A 19,091-nucleotide genomic window follows, 5' to 3' on the forward strand; every position below is an offset into this window, starting at 1 on the left:
TTATTGTCGAGTTTAGTTACTTTATATTGCATTACGTCAATCTTTTACAATTTGTGTTTTTTTTTAAAGCAAAAATAAAATAAAATAATAATAAATTTCGTACAAATGTTGGGTCAGGTATATGTCATGTCGAGTTAGAGTTTGGGTTACTAATTATCGGGTCATATTGGTTGTCGCCTGTCGGTTGCAAATAAGTCGAGTCAGGGTGATTTCATTCGGGTTGTTAATTTTTCGGTATCGGTTGAGTCAGGCCATGTTTATCAGCTCTAGTTACCGTTGGTCGGACACATTTATATGGTCGAGTCAAGGTGGCTAATAGGGAAGAACGCGAGGTGCTTATGTAGGGAAAGGGATCGGTGGTGACTCTTTTAGTTACAAATGGATATTGTTATGTTAAGTATAAGTTAGACTCAGTAGAGACAATTTTTGTAATTATGTTTTATATAAGAAAAATTTGGTAAATTTGCACTTCAAAATATACCAAAATATGAAACAAATGAAACGTAAACACGATGAAATTTCGTTAACAAAAAAGTGGGAAGGACGTGAAGTAATGGAGGGAGTAGTATTTATTGTGATTATGCGTGTCTTAGAGTTGTGCTTAATTTCGATTTATTATAGACAAATCACAAAAAATAAAAAGAGATCACACTAAATAGATAGCATGCTCTTGAAAGAATACTTTATATTCTACATATACATCATTCATTTATTGTGATTACTCAATTTTTTGTATAATCAAGGGTGATGTGTCACAAGGACACGGAAATGGGACAAAAAGGTTCTCACTTTATTTTCCCGCCATTACCACATAAATAAATGATCAGGTGATAATGTTATTGGTTTGAATTCTATTGCAGCATGGATAATTCAAGTTCTATAACATTGTATAAAAACATTTAATTATAAATTTATCGACATATAACGATAGATGAACTGATGAAGAAAACAATTTGTCAAAGAAAAGTAGTTTGTTCTCGGTGTTCAAAATATTCCTAAGTAACATTGATAAACCATCGATGTAAATAAGACACTAAATTCGAGATGAAGTTTCTATGCATAACTTTTTCTTGAGCAAGATTATGATGCTAAAACCATCAACGGGAGCAACTTCTAAGTGCTTCAGAGTGACTTGAGCAAGCTCATCGAACAACACATTCCAAATATTTTCACCAAAATGAAGTGAAACCAAGGTTTCCGAAAAAGCCCTTATAGTTTTGGCTATAGTTTCGGCTTTTGTTTGCTTGTTCTCAATTTCTTTGGCCGCATGATTAACTATTCCTTCCATTTTCTCAATCTCAAACGATCCTTCTTCGGTTATTGCACTTTGAATTTCTTCTTTAGCCGGAAAGTACAATGGCATATCAAATGATTCCAGTACATTTTCCTTGATCAATCCCTGATAAAAAAATGAATAAATAATTGAAACAAGAATGAATGAGTATACATAAGCGACTCACTTGTGATTAGATAAATTATAATAAGTTTAAGATAATACATGTAAGAAATTAATAGGATTATTTATAATAGTTGGCCTCAACCATCACCTTAAGGTTATGGTTGAGGCCCAACTATTATAAATAATCCTATTAATGGTTGAGACCCAACTATTATAAATAATCCTATTAGAAATAATACCTTCGAAACTAGATTAGATAATGCCCGGTAAAGAAGTCGGGATGTGCATGAGAGTTGAGGGTGGATCGACGGGCTACCCTTTAAGGCTAGGAGCATGTAGCCATTGGGTACAACTTCACTTGAGCGACATCCGAGAAACAACTTGGAATCTTGTTGAAATTGGGCTTTGTATGCTTTAACTACGTTGGGAGGACTTGACTCCGATATTGTAATGCTTTCTTTGTTCATTGAATTGCCTACTTCATCGTAAACACTTTGGGGTACCTTCAAATTTGACCACATGGTTAAAATTCTCATTTTGGACTTGTCACAAGCTTGTCACATAGAAATGTAATCATTTTACGATAAGTATTTGTGAATGATCATTTTTTATTATAAAATGGTTATATTTTTCCCGTAATAATTAGTAGTTTGTCATAAAAAAGATCTAACTGTTCATTCAAGTACTTCTAATTTGTTGGTTAATTAAGAGGTACAATCATTCATCAAAACAAGTGTAGATATTGTTGTGCGGAAGCGTGAATATCCTGCAAAAAACCTCGTACTATTATATTTTGTAGACACTTAGATGAGCTTTCATCTTTATTCTACCGATGTGGGACAAGGGTTTGCACCCTAACAATCCTCCCCTCAAACCAAGGACCATCATCCACACTTGCGCTTCCAATATACCCTGGACTGGGTCCGAATCCACCGCCTCAGCACGTCACACCGGACCGCGTTTTTTTGGACTTACCATGGACCACTTTAGCGTGAATATCCTGTACATGGTCTCTGCTGCATCTGTGTCCACAACCCATAATAGTACGATATTGTCCGCTTTGGGCCAAGCCCTCACGGATTTACTCTTGGGCTCCTTCCCAAAAGGCCTCGTATTATTATATTTTGTAGACACTTATAAAGATGAGCTTTCATCTTTATTCTACCGATGTGGGACAAGGGTTTGCACCCTAACAGACATAAAGTGTAGAAGAACATACCTTAGAGAGCCATTGAAGGGCATAATTGGAATGAACAAAATGCACACTATTCCGAGGTAAAAGCCGACCATAAAAGGAGCCAGGTACTCCAACCACGAAGCAAGACGACGTCGTACCATGTTCTAATACTTGCATTGTGCCCACTGTCTTAAAGAGCAAATTAAAATCATTTGTTGGAAGATCATTCATGTACATTTGAATTTCAGGCACTTGATCATCTTCCAAATTCAACTCCTTAGATGTACTTTCTACAGTTTTCGACACAAGTGAAATTAGGTTGATCGGACTAGGTCCGATGCTACAACCCAAATCGGCTACATTTAGGATACGAGACTGTCTGATAGTGTCGTTCAATAATAGGGATCTAAGCGCCCGCTCGACCATGGGTTTGTTGACACCGGAGAAAATCTTTTCCTGCAACCATTTACAATTCGTGCTTAAAACGAGTATATCTGCCTTAAACTTAAAACAGGTAGCAACTAAAAAAAAGCTTGTCCTACTTATTTAGGTGAGTTATTTAATCCGTTTTAATCTTAAGACGGATATGCTTGTCTTAAAAGAGACCAACGGCAATATGTTTATCAAGTATTTCCATCAAATTGATGTCACAAAAATCTGGTCAAATGACTAAATGAGTATAAGATTAAGGCCCTGTTCTTTTGGACTGAAACTGTCTTAATGGAGCTAAATTGAGCTGAACTGAAATAAAAATTAATTTGTAAAGAAAAGAGCTGAACTGAATTGAATAGAGTTGAACTAAACTGAAGTGAGCTGAAATTAAGTTAAAAAAAACCGGGCCTAAATTGCTAAACTAAGCATTATACTACTCCGTACTCATCTCCGTATCCACTAACACTAGTTTTAAACCCGTGCAAAATTGCACGGGTATGTATTAGATAGATATGAATATTTAAATTTGCATTTCTATTATAATAATTGGGCAATAGATGACATTTCGTGATGTACATGATTAATGTGTAATAGATAATGTTAACATTAACAATCTGAATTAACAAATATTAACATGAACAATTAGCAATTAACAATTCAATCCCGTAAATAAATGTAATTCCTTCTCGTAATTATGTAATTTTTTTTTTTTTTTTAAATTATAGAATTCATTTATTTGTAATTAGTTTCATTTATTCCGATTTGTAATTCATTCCGCTTATATGCCATTAATTTCATTTATTCGGAATGTATAAAATTATTTCATAGTATTATTTCATAGTATTTGTTCTAAGACGGAATTTGTCGCATGTTTGTATAGCCGGAATTCTGAAGAATGAATACATTGCACACTAACGGGTCCCACCATAACATGAATTTCCTAAAAAAAAAAGATGAATTAATGACGTGGCACGCCCTGGATTGAGTATTGTCTTCTGAATTAATAAAGATAAGATTCTCCGTCAAATAAAATACTTCCTTTGTTCCAATTATTTATTTACTTTTAATTAGAATATATCTCTTATAAAGATTATAAAAGACAAATAAGTGATTGAGAGTTGAGACCGAGAAAATATCTATAAAGTTTTGACGTTTTCCCCAAAATAAAAATAAAAATTTGATGGCCAATGACCTTAAATTCTAACTATAACCTATGTCTGTCTACTCATATGGAGTATGATACACAACCTAAATGTAAAACCTAATAAGGTTGCTTTCACAAATTTAACATGATCACACTTCGTTTTTGTGACCAACGTAACCATTTTACTTATTACTGCTACATATTTATCGAAAAATACGGAATAGTGCCGTCACAGATGAGAATTTGTGATACGGAATAGATGAGTGTCATAATCATCTTAGTATGAGACCGTCATACATAATTTTCTACATAATTATAAATGTATTGTATGAATTAATAATAGTAGCTCATATATGAGCTAAATAAATCATTCAATTTTAAAAAATAATTCAACATATTTTACAAAAAAAAAAGTCAACCAGAAAAAAAAAACCTCAAATACCTTATAGAATAAAAACTAAGAAATAATGTACCTGAATAGTGCAGTTATGAGCGTAGCTGAACTCTCCATCACCCTCTTTCATGTGAAGAACATCCTTTAAATTCATTGCTAAATAACCTTCACTACTCGAGTATAAATTATCTCACGTTAACGTCGTTAATTAAAACAACATTCACATCTGATTTAAATAAGGAGAAAACGAAGAGTGAGAGAAATTAACTTCACATGTTAAGCAAAAACTATAGATTGTTGAGGGTGTTGTAAGTTCTATCTTGTTTCATAGAATTTAATAGAATCGGAAATGGGAGAATTCATAAAAACAAATGTTATTGATAATTGATATTGTTCGTTCGTATCTCGAATTATTACATTGGCTCGATATTTATAGTACTCACGAGATCTAAATCGTATCAACTAATATCGCAATATAATATAATTATTGTAATACATATATTATTCCGATTACGATAATATTATTGTAATATTCCCCTAACATCCCCCTCAAACCCATGGTAATTTGTCAAAATTTCCATGGGTTTGCAAGGTAGACAAAGAGAAACGACTCTCTTTTCGAATCGGTGGTCGGATGAGAACGTCGTCGCTTTTCGAACCAACCAAATCGTTGAAATTTCGTTGTCAAGAACGTCGCATTTTTTCGAACTTGACAAATATCGGTGCGTAACTCGCCAGTCGATACGTATAGGCCTCGCCAGACTGAGTTTCGCAATTTTCGAACCTGAAAAAAAAAATCAAAAGAGAACGCCCCTCTTTTTCGAACTTCAATTCAAAGAAGTATCGTAGCACAAAGACTACAATATTCATATCAACCTTATTAGATGGTACATGAAACGTATCATACTACCATCTAATGACATGCTCATGATTCGCAATAAACGTAGAAAGTAGTCGAGAGTTGAGAATTCAACGAAAAGGTCAGGCGTTCAATTTTTTTGATTTTTTTTTTGTTTAAGAAATTAATTTGTAAATGATTAGTAAAGAAATCCCGCCGGTGGGCGTTGCATATTATAAACCCACCGGCAGGCAGCGGAATTTCGTATATTACGCTTCAAGAGCGAGAGGCTCTGATACCATAATAGAATCGGAAATGGGAGAATTCATAAAAACAAATGTTATTGATAATTGATATTGTTCGTTCGTATCTCGAATTATTACATTGGCTCGATATTTATAGTACTCACGAGATCTAAATCGTATCAACTAATATCGCAATATAATATAATTATTGTAATACATATATTATTCCGATTACGATAATATTATTGTAATATTCCCCTAACACACCCCCTCACTTGTAAACATAATAAACACGAGATGAGTCTGGCCTTACCCGCGGAGGAGAGAAGTCTAACTCACAAGCCCACGAATGCTCTTATCTCCCAAAACCAATTGGCAATGGGAGAAACACCCTTAGGCCTTATAAGATAGACAATCTCTCTCTTTTTCACCGATGTGGGACTCACAAGTGGATTTATACTCCAACACACCCCCTCACTTGTGAGCCCACTTAAAGATCGGTGCGGAGAGGATGGACATCCTCACGGCCTAGTTAGAGTGCTCACTCGACCCGAGGGACTGGACTTCCTCATGCTGAAACCGGAGGGACTGGACATCCTCACGGCGGGTCGGTGCACATAAAGGCTCAGTTTTTAAACACGAGACCCAGGTCTTTTTTTTTGCCTTGGGCTCTGATACCATAATAGAAATCGGAGAGGGGGAAAACATAAAGATAACCGTAATATTATTGATAATAGTTCGTGCCTTTTACAACTACAATCGTAGCGTATTTATAGTACTCGTAAGATCTCCTAATATAGGAAACCATAATAATATAACTTATTTTATTCTGATTACGGTATATTACGGTACGATACCGTAATCTCCTCTAACAGAATTTGAGCCAATATTTCAATGTAAATATTTTTTAGACTGCTCAATATTTGTCAGCATGTTCAATGAATCTACCGAATAAAACATAAAATAATGTTTATAAAGTACTAGTGATGCATAGAGTTACACACTAAACATTATTTATGGGCCAATTGGTTGGCATAGGCAGTATTAAAAGTCAATCTTTATTTGCTAGTGTCATATAAATAAAGGAAAGCATATAATATGAGGAGTTACTGAACACGATAAGTCATGGATGTTTAGTACAGTGATAGTAAGGCCGTAACCGAGCCAAGTTGAGCTCAAATTTGGGTGGATTTGGAATCAGCTTGGAAATTTGAACTTAAACTTAAAATCGGCTCGGAATTGATCTCCTAATTTACAAAATTTAGTGATGTACCGACATACACGGTTATTGCTAGCTAGGGTCATCCCCTATTTACTAAAAAGCAATATAAAAAGTCAATCTCTATTGCTAGCTAGGGTCATCCCCTATCTACTAAAAAAAATAGGTGAACTAATGATTTTTTCCTCCAAAAAACATCAATACTATATATTAATTCCAGAAACCAAGGGACTTCAATGTAATTAAAGAAATCTATACAAATTAATTATACTATATAGTTTTAAATCGATAGCACCGTGTGATGGACCTGATAAAGGGACTTTAATATAAATATTATATAGTTTTGGTTAAAAGTATAATATAAAGATGCCTTGATGAAGAATATTTATGGAAACTACATTAAATTAAAGTAATTAAATTTAGAAAACACAAGAATATAGTGATTTTCCTTAAAATTAACATGTCCCACTTATGGAATTAATTCGTATAATCATAGAATTATACATTAAATTAAATGTAGTAAAAGTAATAGTCGCAACAACGAGATGAATAAATTAACGGTATTAACGTGGGAGTAGTGACAGTTATAATAATGATAGTGGGAGTAGTGAAAGAAATTACGAATGTAGTGAAAGTAACAGTGGTAACAATGAGAAAAAGTATGAACAATTAAATAACCAATCGACTTAAGGAAATATTTTATTTATTTAAATATAGGCCGGATAAAATTAACGGGAATAATGAATTTAACAGAAAAAAATAGAGGAATTAGTAAAAGAAACAATAGTAACCACGGGAGTAGTGAGCATAATGATATTAAGAAAGAATGTCGTGAAAGTAATAATATTAATAGCAAGGTAGTGAACGTGTCTCATAATTTGAAAATAAATTTTACATTTCATCATAATTACAAGATATGTTGTAGAAAAATATATTACAAATAGTAAACGTGTGAGTTAGACAACTCCAACATAGTTTATTTCATTGAAAATAAAATTTAACGGTAAATAGAGGTAGCCCGGGCGAAGCCGGGCACCAAACCTAGTATTCTTAAATAAAGGAAGTTAATCACATCCCCTTTTCCTTTCTACTAAAAAAATAGGTGAACTCATAATTTTTCCCTCAAAAAAAACATATTCTTAAATAAGTCATTGATTGTTTAATAGTGATACCAAATTACTAAACTATGCACATAAATTTTGTTTGTGTGGAAATAAGCACAGTACTTCAAGATATCTTGAACGTCGTAATTATCCTTCTACACTTTGTGATCTACCCTTAACTAATTGTGAGAGTTCGAGTCACGGTTGTAGATGCGTAATCTAATAAATAACGCCAAATTACTTATGCAATTTAGCGCTCAAGTATATATGAATGATATAATTCTCAAACTTAAACACAAGAATCTTCAAAAATACTTATATATCAAGAAAAAATCGATAACACAACATCAACTAGAGTCTTCACAAAAGTACTAGTGGATGCTCGCGGTGCTAAATCTAATGCTAATCTAATCTAAGACTAAGAATCTAAGATAGACTAAGTTGATCTAAAGATAGTCCGAGTTGCAGTTGTTGTTGTTTGAGTTGTGTATCTTACTCGAGTAGGGTCATATAGTGCTGTGTCAAATCGAGTTCGGGCTAAGTTTAAATCCTTATTTCGAGTGTCTGGTCGAGTGTAGACCTGGCAAAATTGACTCGACCTGAACTTGACCGGAACCCGTATAACCCTACTCGAATGTGTTATTATCCACAAATAACTTGATAATAGCAGACTCGAAAATGACCCGAACCCGAACTCTACATACTCGAAATGATCCGACCCGAACCCCAATCGATTGACCCGTTTAATTTGCGAGGTCTAGTCGAGTATGGGTCAGATCAATTTTACTAGGTCTAATTGCTTCTACATTGGAAAAAAAATTCTGCCCGTTCAACCATGTCTAATGTAGACACATCAAAGCATGACCCGACCCGTAAAATCATCCCGACCCAACCCCATTTTTTAGGGTTAGAGATCCATAAATCTTAACCCACGACGACCTAAAATGACCTAAACCGAATGACCCGTTATTTTAGGGGAAACCCGATCCGACCTAATGGGTCAAAGTTAAATTAAGAATATTATTAAGATGGGAAGTGCTAGGGCGACACCGGGTGTTACCGAGTTTCGGTAACACCCTAATTAAAAAATGAAAAGAAGATAATAATTTTCAGTTTTGCGCCAAATTGTAAAGGTTATACATGTAATTTACTAAACTTGATACATTTAGGAACTATTCCAACTAAATCTGTCTATGATTTCCGAAGATTGCACAACTAATATCGATGGATAACATGAAAAATAGAGTACCGTGAATCAACGAAGAAAGGTAGATAATGATTGAGGAAAAATCCAATACTGGAATACTGATTGATCAAAATGAAAAATAGTTCATGTTTATCTCTAATTAAGTGTCATAAATTTTAGTCGTAATAATGATTATATGCTTGTTTGTCTTCTTCCTCACTGTTGTTCACAGATTTATCGGACTAGGATGCAATCTAGGTCTAGGGGTATCGTATTAAAGGAGGAACCTAAATTAACTCAATTGTTTAGCTTATTCAACGTCAATTTTTCAAGTTAATTTAGTTTATTGTCATCAATTAACTATTTGCAGTGGACAATTGCCACAAATTCTGGGTTGAATCGTGATTATGATTTTGATTGTATAATGAGTATTAAGCAATTCCAATCCAAATTCTGGAATTTACCAAAATGATTTTTTTTTAATTTAATACCTAAAACACCCTTGTATGTCTAAAGACTTTAAATTTCAAATAATCATGGAGGGATTTAAAAAATGAGATGTGATGGGGCATATTCTGCACCCGCTGACCGAGTCAACATCTTGAGTAAGGTCAAAGATAAAAGACAGCAAGTCAACGTATTAGACAGCCTAGCCGATGCGGCCCATCGGCCTGTCACTTGGGTCCCGGCTAGGACAACTAGCCAGCCGGGATACGTATCCGCGTACTCATATCCAAGACCCCTCGGCCGGCCTGCCATGGGTCCATCGGCCGAGGGTAGAATGGTCTTTCCACCTGCTAGCCACTTGGCCACTTGGCCACTACGTGACAAAAGGTGAAAGTCTATAAATACTCCTCAACCCTCATTGAGGAAAGGATCCGAAATATAACCTAAACCACTCATAATCTGGTATAAACTCCATTATCTCTCTACAACATACTTTGCCAAGTTACACACAACTTAATCCCTTTAAGTTTACTGACTTGAGCGTCGGAGTGAGTACGCTCGGTGCCAAGCCGAGCCCTCAGTTTGTTCATTGTTTCAGGAGAGGCCGAAAGGAAGAGTCAAGCAAAGTCATCATTCAACAAGCTTACGTGGTAACAACACTACTCCGTAATTACACCCGGAACAATTGGCGCCGTCTGTGGGGAACTTGATACTAAAAGCTAATCAAATCCCTTACAAACACAAAACAAAACCCACCCAAAAAGCTACGAAGATGTCAAAACAACCAGAAGCAATTGTGAGTGACGAAACCGCTTTCTGCCAAGATGATACAGTCCCTAATTCGGGGATCGGGCAGTCCCCCACCGGCCGAGTAATTCAACCGGCGTACGGGATGCCGATACTACCAGAAACTCCGCTGCCTGCCGGCCAAGTCACTGTCCTGGGACATGTGGTCGATGCAGCGAAACTGAAGCTATTCCTGGACCTGATGGATAGCACGCCGCTAACGCCCGTCGTAACGATGGTTACAGCAGCGCATCCAAAGGTCCCCAAGGTGACTCCGAACAACCTAACCGGAGCGATGCAAGAGGTTGGGCGTACCAAAACGCCAGCGGTGCCCGTGTTGTCAGTGAGTGACCAAAGTCCTTCCCACACTCGCGGGAGGACACCGTCGTCGCGGCATCAACGAGGTCACCCCCGAAGAAGTGAAGAAAGAAGCCCGACTTTTCAAAGTCGGAGAGCAGGAAGTCCTTCCCGCCACGGGGAAAGGAGCCGGACTAGGGCTGTGAGAAGCCGATCACCACGTGTCATTCGATACGTGGTCAGACAGCCCCTCAGCGCCTATGTCCTCGACGTCCCGGTGCCACCTAAGCTGAAGCTGCCGGCCATATCATACAAAGGGGATAGCGACCCCACCGACCATGCCGAGGCTTTCGAGTCGTACATGTCGGTGTGGGTGCAACCCGATGAGGTTTGGTGCCGAGTCTTCCCAACGACTCTCCACGGCATGGCTCAGAGCTGGTACAAGGGGCTACCCAATGGCTCGGTATATTGCTATGCCGACCTGAGAGATAACTTCATAGCCCAATACTCTTGCAACAAGCGAAGGGCCGTGGAGACATCGGATCTCCTCACTATCCGACAGGGGGAGGACGAGTCTCTACGAAGTTATGTGAAGAGGTTCGACGCAAAAGCTCAGCAGATCCGTGAGCTGAACACCGAACTGGCGGCCTTCGCACAGATGAGGGGCCTCCCGAAAGGCGAGCTCAAAAACGAGCTAATCAAGTGCGCGGACCTCAACCTGGACTCCGCCAGAAAGATGGCAGACCAAGCCGTAAAGGTGGAGGATTATCACAAGACCTGGGTAGGACATAAGCCGGCCACCCGCAGAGGAGGCGCCGAGATAACAGAGATGAAGGACGCCGTGACAATAATAGGTCACGGTCTGAGAAAGATAATAGAAAGCAGAACTCGGCGGGCGCCGGGGGGAGCTCGGGATCATACACCGCGAGGCGGTACAACAGTCTCACCCCCTGGTTAAATCAGCGGCCGAGGTCTTCGCCCTGGGCAAAAATGAAGGGCAGAAATGGGAAAGACCCCCCAGGACAAAGGCGGAAGGCGACACAAGCCAATTTTGCGATTACCACGGCCAGCCCGGCCATAAGACCGACGACTGTCGGCATCTGAAGAACGCCATCGAGGAGCTAATCCGAAAGGGGAGCCTCAGCAAGTATGTAGCTGGAGACCCAGGACAAAGCTCCGACGGGACGGATAGAAAATCCGTTTTTCAACGGATGGGAGTAATCCAGTAACGCCCATCCGGCCCCTGACTCTAATAAACGTCTCGGACCGGGGGGGGGGGCATAAAAGACATGGAGGGTGCCATTGGAACGCGGATTTTCTAAGGAAATATTTTGTATAGCGGTGGAGGTGACCAAAACCATTGTGGGCACCCCAACGCATGATTATTCCTTATAAAAAGTGATCCAAGTTTTCCATCAAAATACCCGTCCCCTCCATAGTCATGCCAGAGTAGACGCCGCAAATTAAGCCGGGCAGTCACTACAAACATGTTCACAACGGTGGTTGGGATAGCAAATCTGACCGCCTCGGCTAAGACCGTGCGCGTAAGAGGAAGCGACCAACACACCAACATGCACAAAACCGCGCAGTCCATCCTTATTAGGAAACACGACTTGCCAACAGCAAGTTGTTACTCGCCACAACGAATTGCTTAGGAACGTATAAGCACTGTTAAAACGCAAATCGGACGCCTCGGCCAGACCGAGAGTGAAAGAGGAAGCGGTCAACACGTCTACAGATACGAACACCTCGGCCGTTAACCCGAAGAATGACGGGGACACAACGGCTGATACGTAACATGTTCACAGCGGTGGTAGGGATAGCAAATCTGACCGCCTCGACTAAGACCGTGCGCGTAAGAGGAAGCGACCAACATGCCAACATGTTTAAAAAGACGTTAAGTACAGTTGAGATACGCATTCTAGCCGCCTCGACCAAGCCGGGGGTAAAAGCAAAAAGAAAAACAGCGCTCAACTAATAACGCAAGAAGACAACTCAGATAAAAATGAGATAAAGACCTCGGCCAAGCCGGAGGCAAAACAAACAAACTCTTATTAAAAATGTTTACAGGTAGTGCAAGAAAGAAGACGACGGTCGTCCTCACAAGGGGTAGCCCAAACTCTACCTACCAAGGTTTACAAAACAAGGAACAGCAAAAGGGTACAGACATAAGACATGAAGTGCCAAAAGATGGCAGGGAGGAAAGGCTTAATAATTGGCCCCCGAACAGCTGAAGCTATTCGAGATGCCGGGTGAATCTGGTAACGACCGCCCGTCTCCCTATGCCTGTTGCTGCTCGCCACCGGCGACGTCAGCAGCATCGTCTTCAGTGGGCGACCCGGAATTGAAGCCGACTTGGCAGCTTCAGCCTCAGCTGCCTTTGTCCTCTCGGCTTCCTCCCTAGCCGCCTTCACCTTTTCGGCATGGGCCGCCTTCTCCTCGGCCTCCTCTTCCTCCTTCTTCACCTTGGCCTCCTCCGCAGCTTCTCCTCCGCGGCCTTCGCCTCAGCATCGAGCTTATCATCAAACAGCTCGTCAAATTTTTGCCACGGGAATGAGCCTTCAGGAAAGAGCTCCTCGATCACTTCCCTGGCAGCTTCTTCGGCCAGGTCCCGGTATTGGGCGCACATTTTAGGGAGGACGACGCTTTGAAGCGTCTCGATGTCCTCCTCCCTCTGGTCGAGGATTGCCTTTGTATTCCTGTGTGACTTCGACTGGGCCACATACAGGGACTTCCATTCCTCCCTCTTCTTGGCAGTGAAGTCGACGACAGCCTGGAGATTGTCACGCTCCTCCAGCAGCTTAGCGGCACCAACATCCGCAGCCTCAACCTTAGCTCTCTCAGCAAGGACCGCCTTTTCAGCGTCCTCCCTAAGTTTTTGCTCGGCAAGGACCGCCTTTTCAGCATCGACCTTGGCCCTCTCAGCTTCCTCCTTCGCAGCAGCGAGCTCAAGCTTGAGCCGCTCAAGTTGTGGGGCAGCTTCGGCCATGACCTTTTCTTGCTCCATAATATGAGCACCGGCCACGTCAGCCCACTTCGCCAGCATCTTCCTAATCTGGGCGGGGGAAGGCTTCGGGGAGGAGGAGTCAACGACGACGTTTTGACTGCCCGTCTGCACTGGCCGCCGCTCCAATCGCAGTTCAGTGGGACCGGTAACCGACAGCGGTTGATCTACAAAAAATTTAAACAGAGCATCCATGTCAACAGTCATTGACATACCGGAGAGCCTGTCATCAGGAACGCCTAATGAACCAGCTAGATCTGAGCCACAGGTTAGATCCGTACCAGTCTTGGGCCTCTTAGACAGAGGGTCGGCTGACCTCATTTCTTTGCCGGCCTCGGCGGCAGTAGCAGCGGCAGTAGCAGTCTCTTTCCTCTTACGAAAAAGAGGAGATTCCTCTGCAACGGCGACCTCGTCTTCGGTAATATCGACGACCACCACCTTCTCCTTTTGGACCGCGGGGATTGAAGGTTGAACTGAAGTTGACGCCGTCGCCGCCATGGACGTTGCCTTCCGTTTACGGCCCGGCACTTTACTGGCAACCTTCGCCTGGGCCGCCGTAGCATCTAGTGCCTTCAACTGCTGATCCATGAGGTCATTTGGCGCCGGTCTGCGATCACGGGTCTGAGCCTTAGGATGCATGTCAACAACTTTCTTGTCCTTGGCAAGTCCCATTCTCTTCAGGATATCCTCAGACAAATCCGGGCCAAAACGGTCTGCAAAGAAAACGAAGCAAGAGTTAAGTAGAAGAAATAAATCAAAGTTCAAAAACTGAAACATTAAAAGCAGAGATGGGCCTCACACCGACCCCACTCACCCTGTTCGAGGGCCGGTATGAGGCCGACATGGCAGAGCGGCTCATCCTGAAGAATGATCTGCGTCGGGGGCATCCATCCCTTCGGCATCCCATTCTTCTCTGCCTCAAACAGCTTCATCGCCCGTTTATCGTCCTCACTGAGATGGACCCTAGAGGCATCCATCTTAAGCTTACTCCGGCAGACATATTTATCACGCTCCCCCCGACTCTCACACCGCAAATTGACGCGATGCTGGAAGGACCGGGGCAGTGGATAATCCTTCGGAACCTCAACGTACACCCACCGCGCTTTCCAGTCCTTACAAGATGTAAGTTTGGATACGGAGACGTAACCCGGCTCCATCTGCACGCTGTACCACCCCACGCGACCGGGGGCTGACGGCCGAAGGTGATGAAGCCGGCGGAATAAGTTACCCGTTGGGGCCTCCCCCTTGAAAAGACAGAGCCACACAAACCCAACTATGGTCCTAATGGCCAACGGATGTAGCTGGGCCACAGCAACGTTCATGACTTTAATTATGGCCATGACGTATTCATTCAGAGGAAACCGGAGCCCATACTCCAGGTGTCTGATGTATACGCCGATACAGCCCTTGGGAGGGCAGCAGACCGCCTGACCTTCCTCAGGAATAACAATCCTATACTCCCTGCCAAAGGAGAAATGATGTTCGAAAAATTAAGAACCAGAACAACTGGCAAACTTGTTGGTACAAGCACGATCAGGGCCGATCTTACAGGCGTCGCCGTGGTCCAAGAGATGCGGCCTCCCCTCATTAGGATGAGTCCTTTCAACATAATCACCACCATCATCATCATCCGAGAAATCCTCCAAATAATGATCGTCAATCTCAGGAGAAGGAGACCTAGGGCCCCCAGACCTTATCGGGATGGCGGCCAGCGCCTCCTCTTCATCGAGACGCGACGGGGAGCCCCCCGACGCGGGGTTACTAGGTCCGGCATCAGCAGAAGACATGACAACAAAAACTTGACAAGAAAAAAGGGTTGAAGAATTTGTTTGATTACCTTGGGAATAAAGTGTTACGGCGAGTAACGCTCTGAAGACTAGGGAAAGAAACTCCTTGGAAAAATTAGAGAGAAGAAATTTTTTTTAGAAAATCAATTTTTGATGGCCAAAAATTTGGGGGTAACTGCTCTATTTATAGAGCAAAGCCCACTCAATCCGACCAATCAGGGCAAAGCCCATGAAGCGTCAACCAATCAACGCCGAGCCACGTGTCAAACATGCAGCAAGGGAATGTCAATCGACAAACAGTTACAAAACTTCTTCAACACGCTCCTTAACAGAATGACAATCGACGTATCTTCTTCAAAACGCTCCTTGGTACCTACTTGCCAAACGACCCGCTGTTCGACCAAGCTTGGCAGCGCCGGCGTGGGGGCAATCAAAAGCACACGGCACTCACAACCTCGGTCTCAGCCAGCACTATTTTCTTTTCCACATCTGATGTCCATTACACATCCATGTGGAGGGGGGATATGATACGGCCTAAGCAGAACCAAGCCGAGGAAGAAGAAGCCGATGGAGAAATTCAACATGCGCAGAATATACGCTCAACACACATCGGAGCCCATACCACGACATAGACTACGCTGGGGGCAAATTGATGGGGCATATTCTGCACCCGCTGACCGAGTCAACATCTTGAGTAAGGTCAAAGATAAAAGACAGCAAGTCAACGTATTAGACAGCCTAGCCGATGCGGCCCATCGGCCTGTCACTTGGGTCCCGGCTAGGACAACTAGCCAGCCGGGATACGTATCCGCGTACTCATATCCAAGACCCCTCGTCCGGCCTGCCATGGGTCCATCGGCCGAGGGTAGAATGGTCTTTCCACCTGCTAGCCACTTGACCACTTAGCCACTACGTGACAAAAGGTGAAAGTCTATAAATACTCCTCAACCCTCATTGAGGAAAGGATCCGAAATATAACCTAAACCACTCATAATCTGGTATAAACTCCCTTATCTCTCTAGAACATACTTTGCCAAGTTACACACAACTTAATCCCTTTAAGTTTACTGACTTGAGCGTCGGAGTGAGTACGCTCGGTGCCAAGCCGAGCCCTCAGTTTGTTCATTGTTTCAGGAGAGGCCGAAAGGAAGAGTCAAGCAAAGTCATCATCCAACAAGCTTACGTGGTAACAACACTGTTCCGTAATTACACCCGGAACAAGATGAATTTACAATACTATCCCGGGTGTTACTGAAGCTCGGTAACACCCGGGGTTACTATCTCATTTTCCTATTAGGATATTACTCCCTCCTCCTTGTCAAAGTATGCTTAATGTAAGCGTATTTGCTCCTTCATGTACAAAATTTTACCCCCGTCAGCCACGTCAGTTTTAGTGAATGTCTGTGTGTAATAGGAGAGGGACGAAATGTACACCAGTCGCCTACGTGTCTCCTCATCTCTTGTGCATGTGGAATTACTGTCAAATCACTATTCACATAAGATTTACCGTGCTCCGTAGAATTACTTCCCATATCTCTATATTATGCAATAGTTGCCTACTTGGTGAGCTGAATTAATTACCATAAACAAATAAAACTTACTAAAAACTCAAATACAGTAATAATCTGGGGTGAGTGATGGCAGACACAAAGGTGCGTTTGAGTGTAAAACTGTTAGTAGACAAACAAACCAAAAGAGTTTTATTTGCAGAAGCAGGTAAAGATTTCGTCGATTTCCTGTTTCACATAATGTCATTACCAGTAGGTACTGTAGTCAAGCTTCTGAATGCCAACAACATGGTTGGTTCATTGGGATCTCTCTACAAAAGCATTGAGTCTCTCAGCTTAGACTACTTTGAACCTAATCTCGCCAAAGACGCGGTTTTAAAGCCTAAAATAGCAGTCAATGTTCCATTGTTGGCACTGAATGAGAGTCCTAGTACCAGTAGTACAAGTACCAAGAAGACCTATAGGTGTAGTAGCCAGTACTCTCGGCCGGTGCCATGTGATAACTACATAACTGATTCTGCAAGTACTGGGGACGTGGGTGGAGGATATGTTAAAGGAGTTGTGACGTACATGGTGATGGATAATTTGGAGGTGAAACCAATGAGTACTATTTCTGGGATTACTATTATTAATAAGTTTCATGTCAAAGATGTTTCTACCTTGACTGAGAAAGTTGTTGATGTTGGTCTCAAGGAGGTATACAATATTTATCTATAATTTACATTTGTGTTATTTCCTCCTTACAAAATAAAGCAAATGTAAACTATTCACTGAAACAATACTGTTTTTGTACTCTGTCCAAGTCATTTGTTTACGTATCTTTTTTCGAGAGTCTTCTTTCATTGATTTACCATTTTATTACCTTTTTATATTGAGACTGAAAAAAGAATAATTTTAATGAGTAATTTATTTGAGGAAAATGAGTTAGCGCCACCATAATTTATTTGAGGAAAATGAGTTAGTGAATAATCACAAATGAATGATTTCCCTTTCCTTTACTTTGAACTAAAAGTTAAGGAAAAAAAATGACGGAAAGAGTAGTTTCTAATACTCTGAAATTATGTTGTTACAGGGATTAGCAATGCTGAAAGCGTCATTTGAGACCAATGCTGTTCTGACGACCGTCTTCATTGGAAACTAGACGATGTTTCCATCGAACTTGTTACATTTTGGACCTGTGGTAGTCTATGGCCTTAATGTGCGTTTGTTGCCCTAGCGACGATATGGTTTATGTATATAGTACTAGTACTATTGAACTTCTCTATTAAACGTAGTTGTGATCTAATCTACTAGCTAGTTATGATCTTTTGCATCCTTCCGATGGCGTGCTTGAAGATAAACGGAGTAGTTGTGAGATCTAATGCCGTTTCATCGTGTATTTTGAAGCATGTGTATTTTGAAGCATGCATGGTGTGTTTGTAGATAAACTAGTTGTGATCTAATGTCGTTTCATCGTGTACTTTGAAGCCTCGCTTCTCTATCTATAACCGTATGTATACCGCATCAATCTCTGGATATGATCTTTTGCCTTTTCGTGGTTTATTTTCAAGTTTTGCTTCTCTATCTAAGACTACTTCATCGATGTTATGATCTTTGTAAAAAAAAAAATTGAATCTAAGCTCAACTTCAATAAAGATACTCTACTAATTACTTTTTTTTCGTTCGTCAACAGTTTACCCTTACTTTATTTCCTCCTCACAGAGAGGGAGTACTTATAAGAGGGAGTATACTCCCTCCCAGTCACTATATTGTTTCCCATTTGATATGGGCACAATACTTAAGAAAAAGTATTAAAATAGGAGTAAAAGAGTTGTGTGAGGTTGGTGATAGGAGAGAGGGATGAATTATTAGTAGTTAAATAAAGAATTGTGGGGCCAAAACATAAAGGAAAGTAATAAAGTAGGAGTAAAAGAGTTGTGTGGGGTTTGATGATAGGAGAGAGGAATGAATAAAATAAGAGTAAAAGTTACAAAAAAAGGAAATGAGAACATTAGTTGAATAATCCGTTTTGGAAAAGTGGGAACATTATAGTGACTGTGAGGGAGTATAAGGTAATAAATACCCAGAAGACCAACACAGATAAAATAACATTGTTCCGGGTGTAATTCCAGAGCAGTGATTAGTT

At 40.9% G+C, this 19,091-nt stretch overlaps 2 protein-coding genes across 2 annotated transcripts; one reads left to right on the top strand and one right to left on the bottom strand.

The window, feature by feature from the left end:
• Positions 1–885: 885 nt before the first annotated feature.
• LOC141615385 (1,3,7-trimethyluric acid N-methyltransferase CkTcS-like) lies at positions 886–4,845 on the bottom strand. Its single transcript, XM_074433765.1, has 4 exons — positions 4,626–4,845; positions 2,619–3,032; positions 1,639–1,902; positions 886–1,399 (listed from the first exon to the last, which is right to left on the bottom strand). The coding sequence occupies exons 1-4, from the start codon at positions 4,698–4,700 to the stop codon at positions 1,034–1,036; spliced, it is 1,119 nt and encodes a 372-aa protein (XP_074289866.1). The 5' UTR covers positions 4,701–4,845; the 3' UTR covers positions 886–1,033.
• A 12,250-nt stretch (positions 4,846–17,095) lies between these two features.
• LOC141614754 (uncharacterized) lies at positions 17,096–18,107 on the top strand. The gene is made up of 2 exons (XM_074433499.1): positions 17,096–17,662; positions 18,039–18,107. Exons 1-2 carry the CDS (start codon positions 17,096–17,098, stop codon positions 18,105–18,107), a joined length of 636 nt encoding a protein of 211 aa, XP_074289600.1.
• Positions 18,108–19,091: the final 984 nt, after the last annotated feature.

The sequence above is a fragment of the Silene latifolia genome, chromosome 11, assembly GCF_048544455.1.
Source record: "Silene latifolia isolate original U9 population chromosome 11, ASM4854445v1, whole genome shotgun sequence".
NCBI lineage: Eukaryota > Viridiplantae > Streptophyta > Magnoliopsida > Caryophyllales > Caryophyllaceae > Silene > Silene latifolia.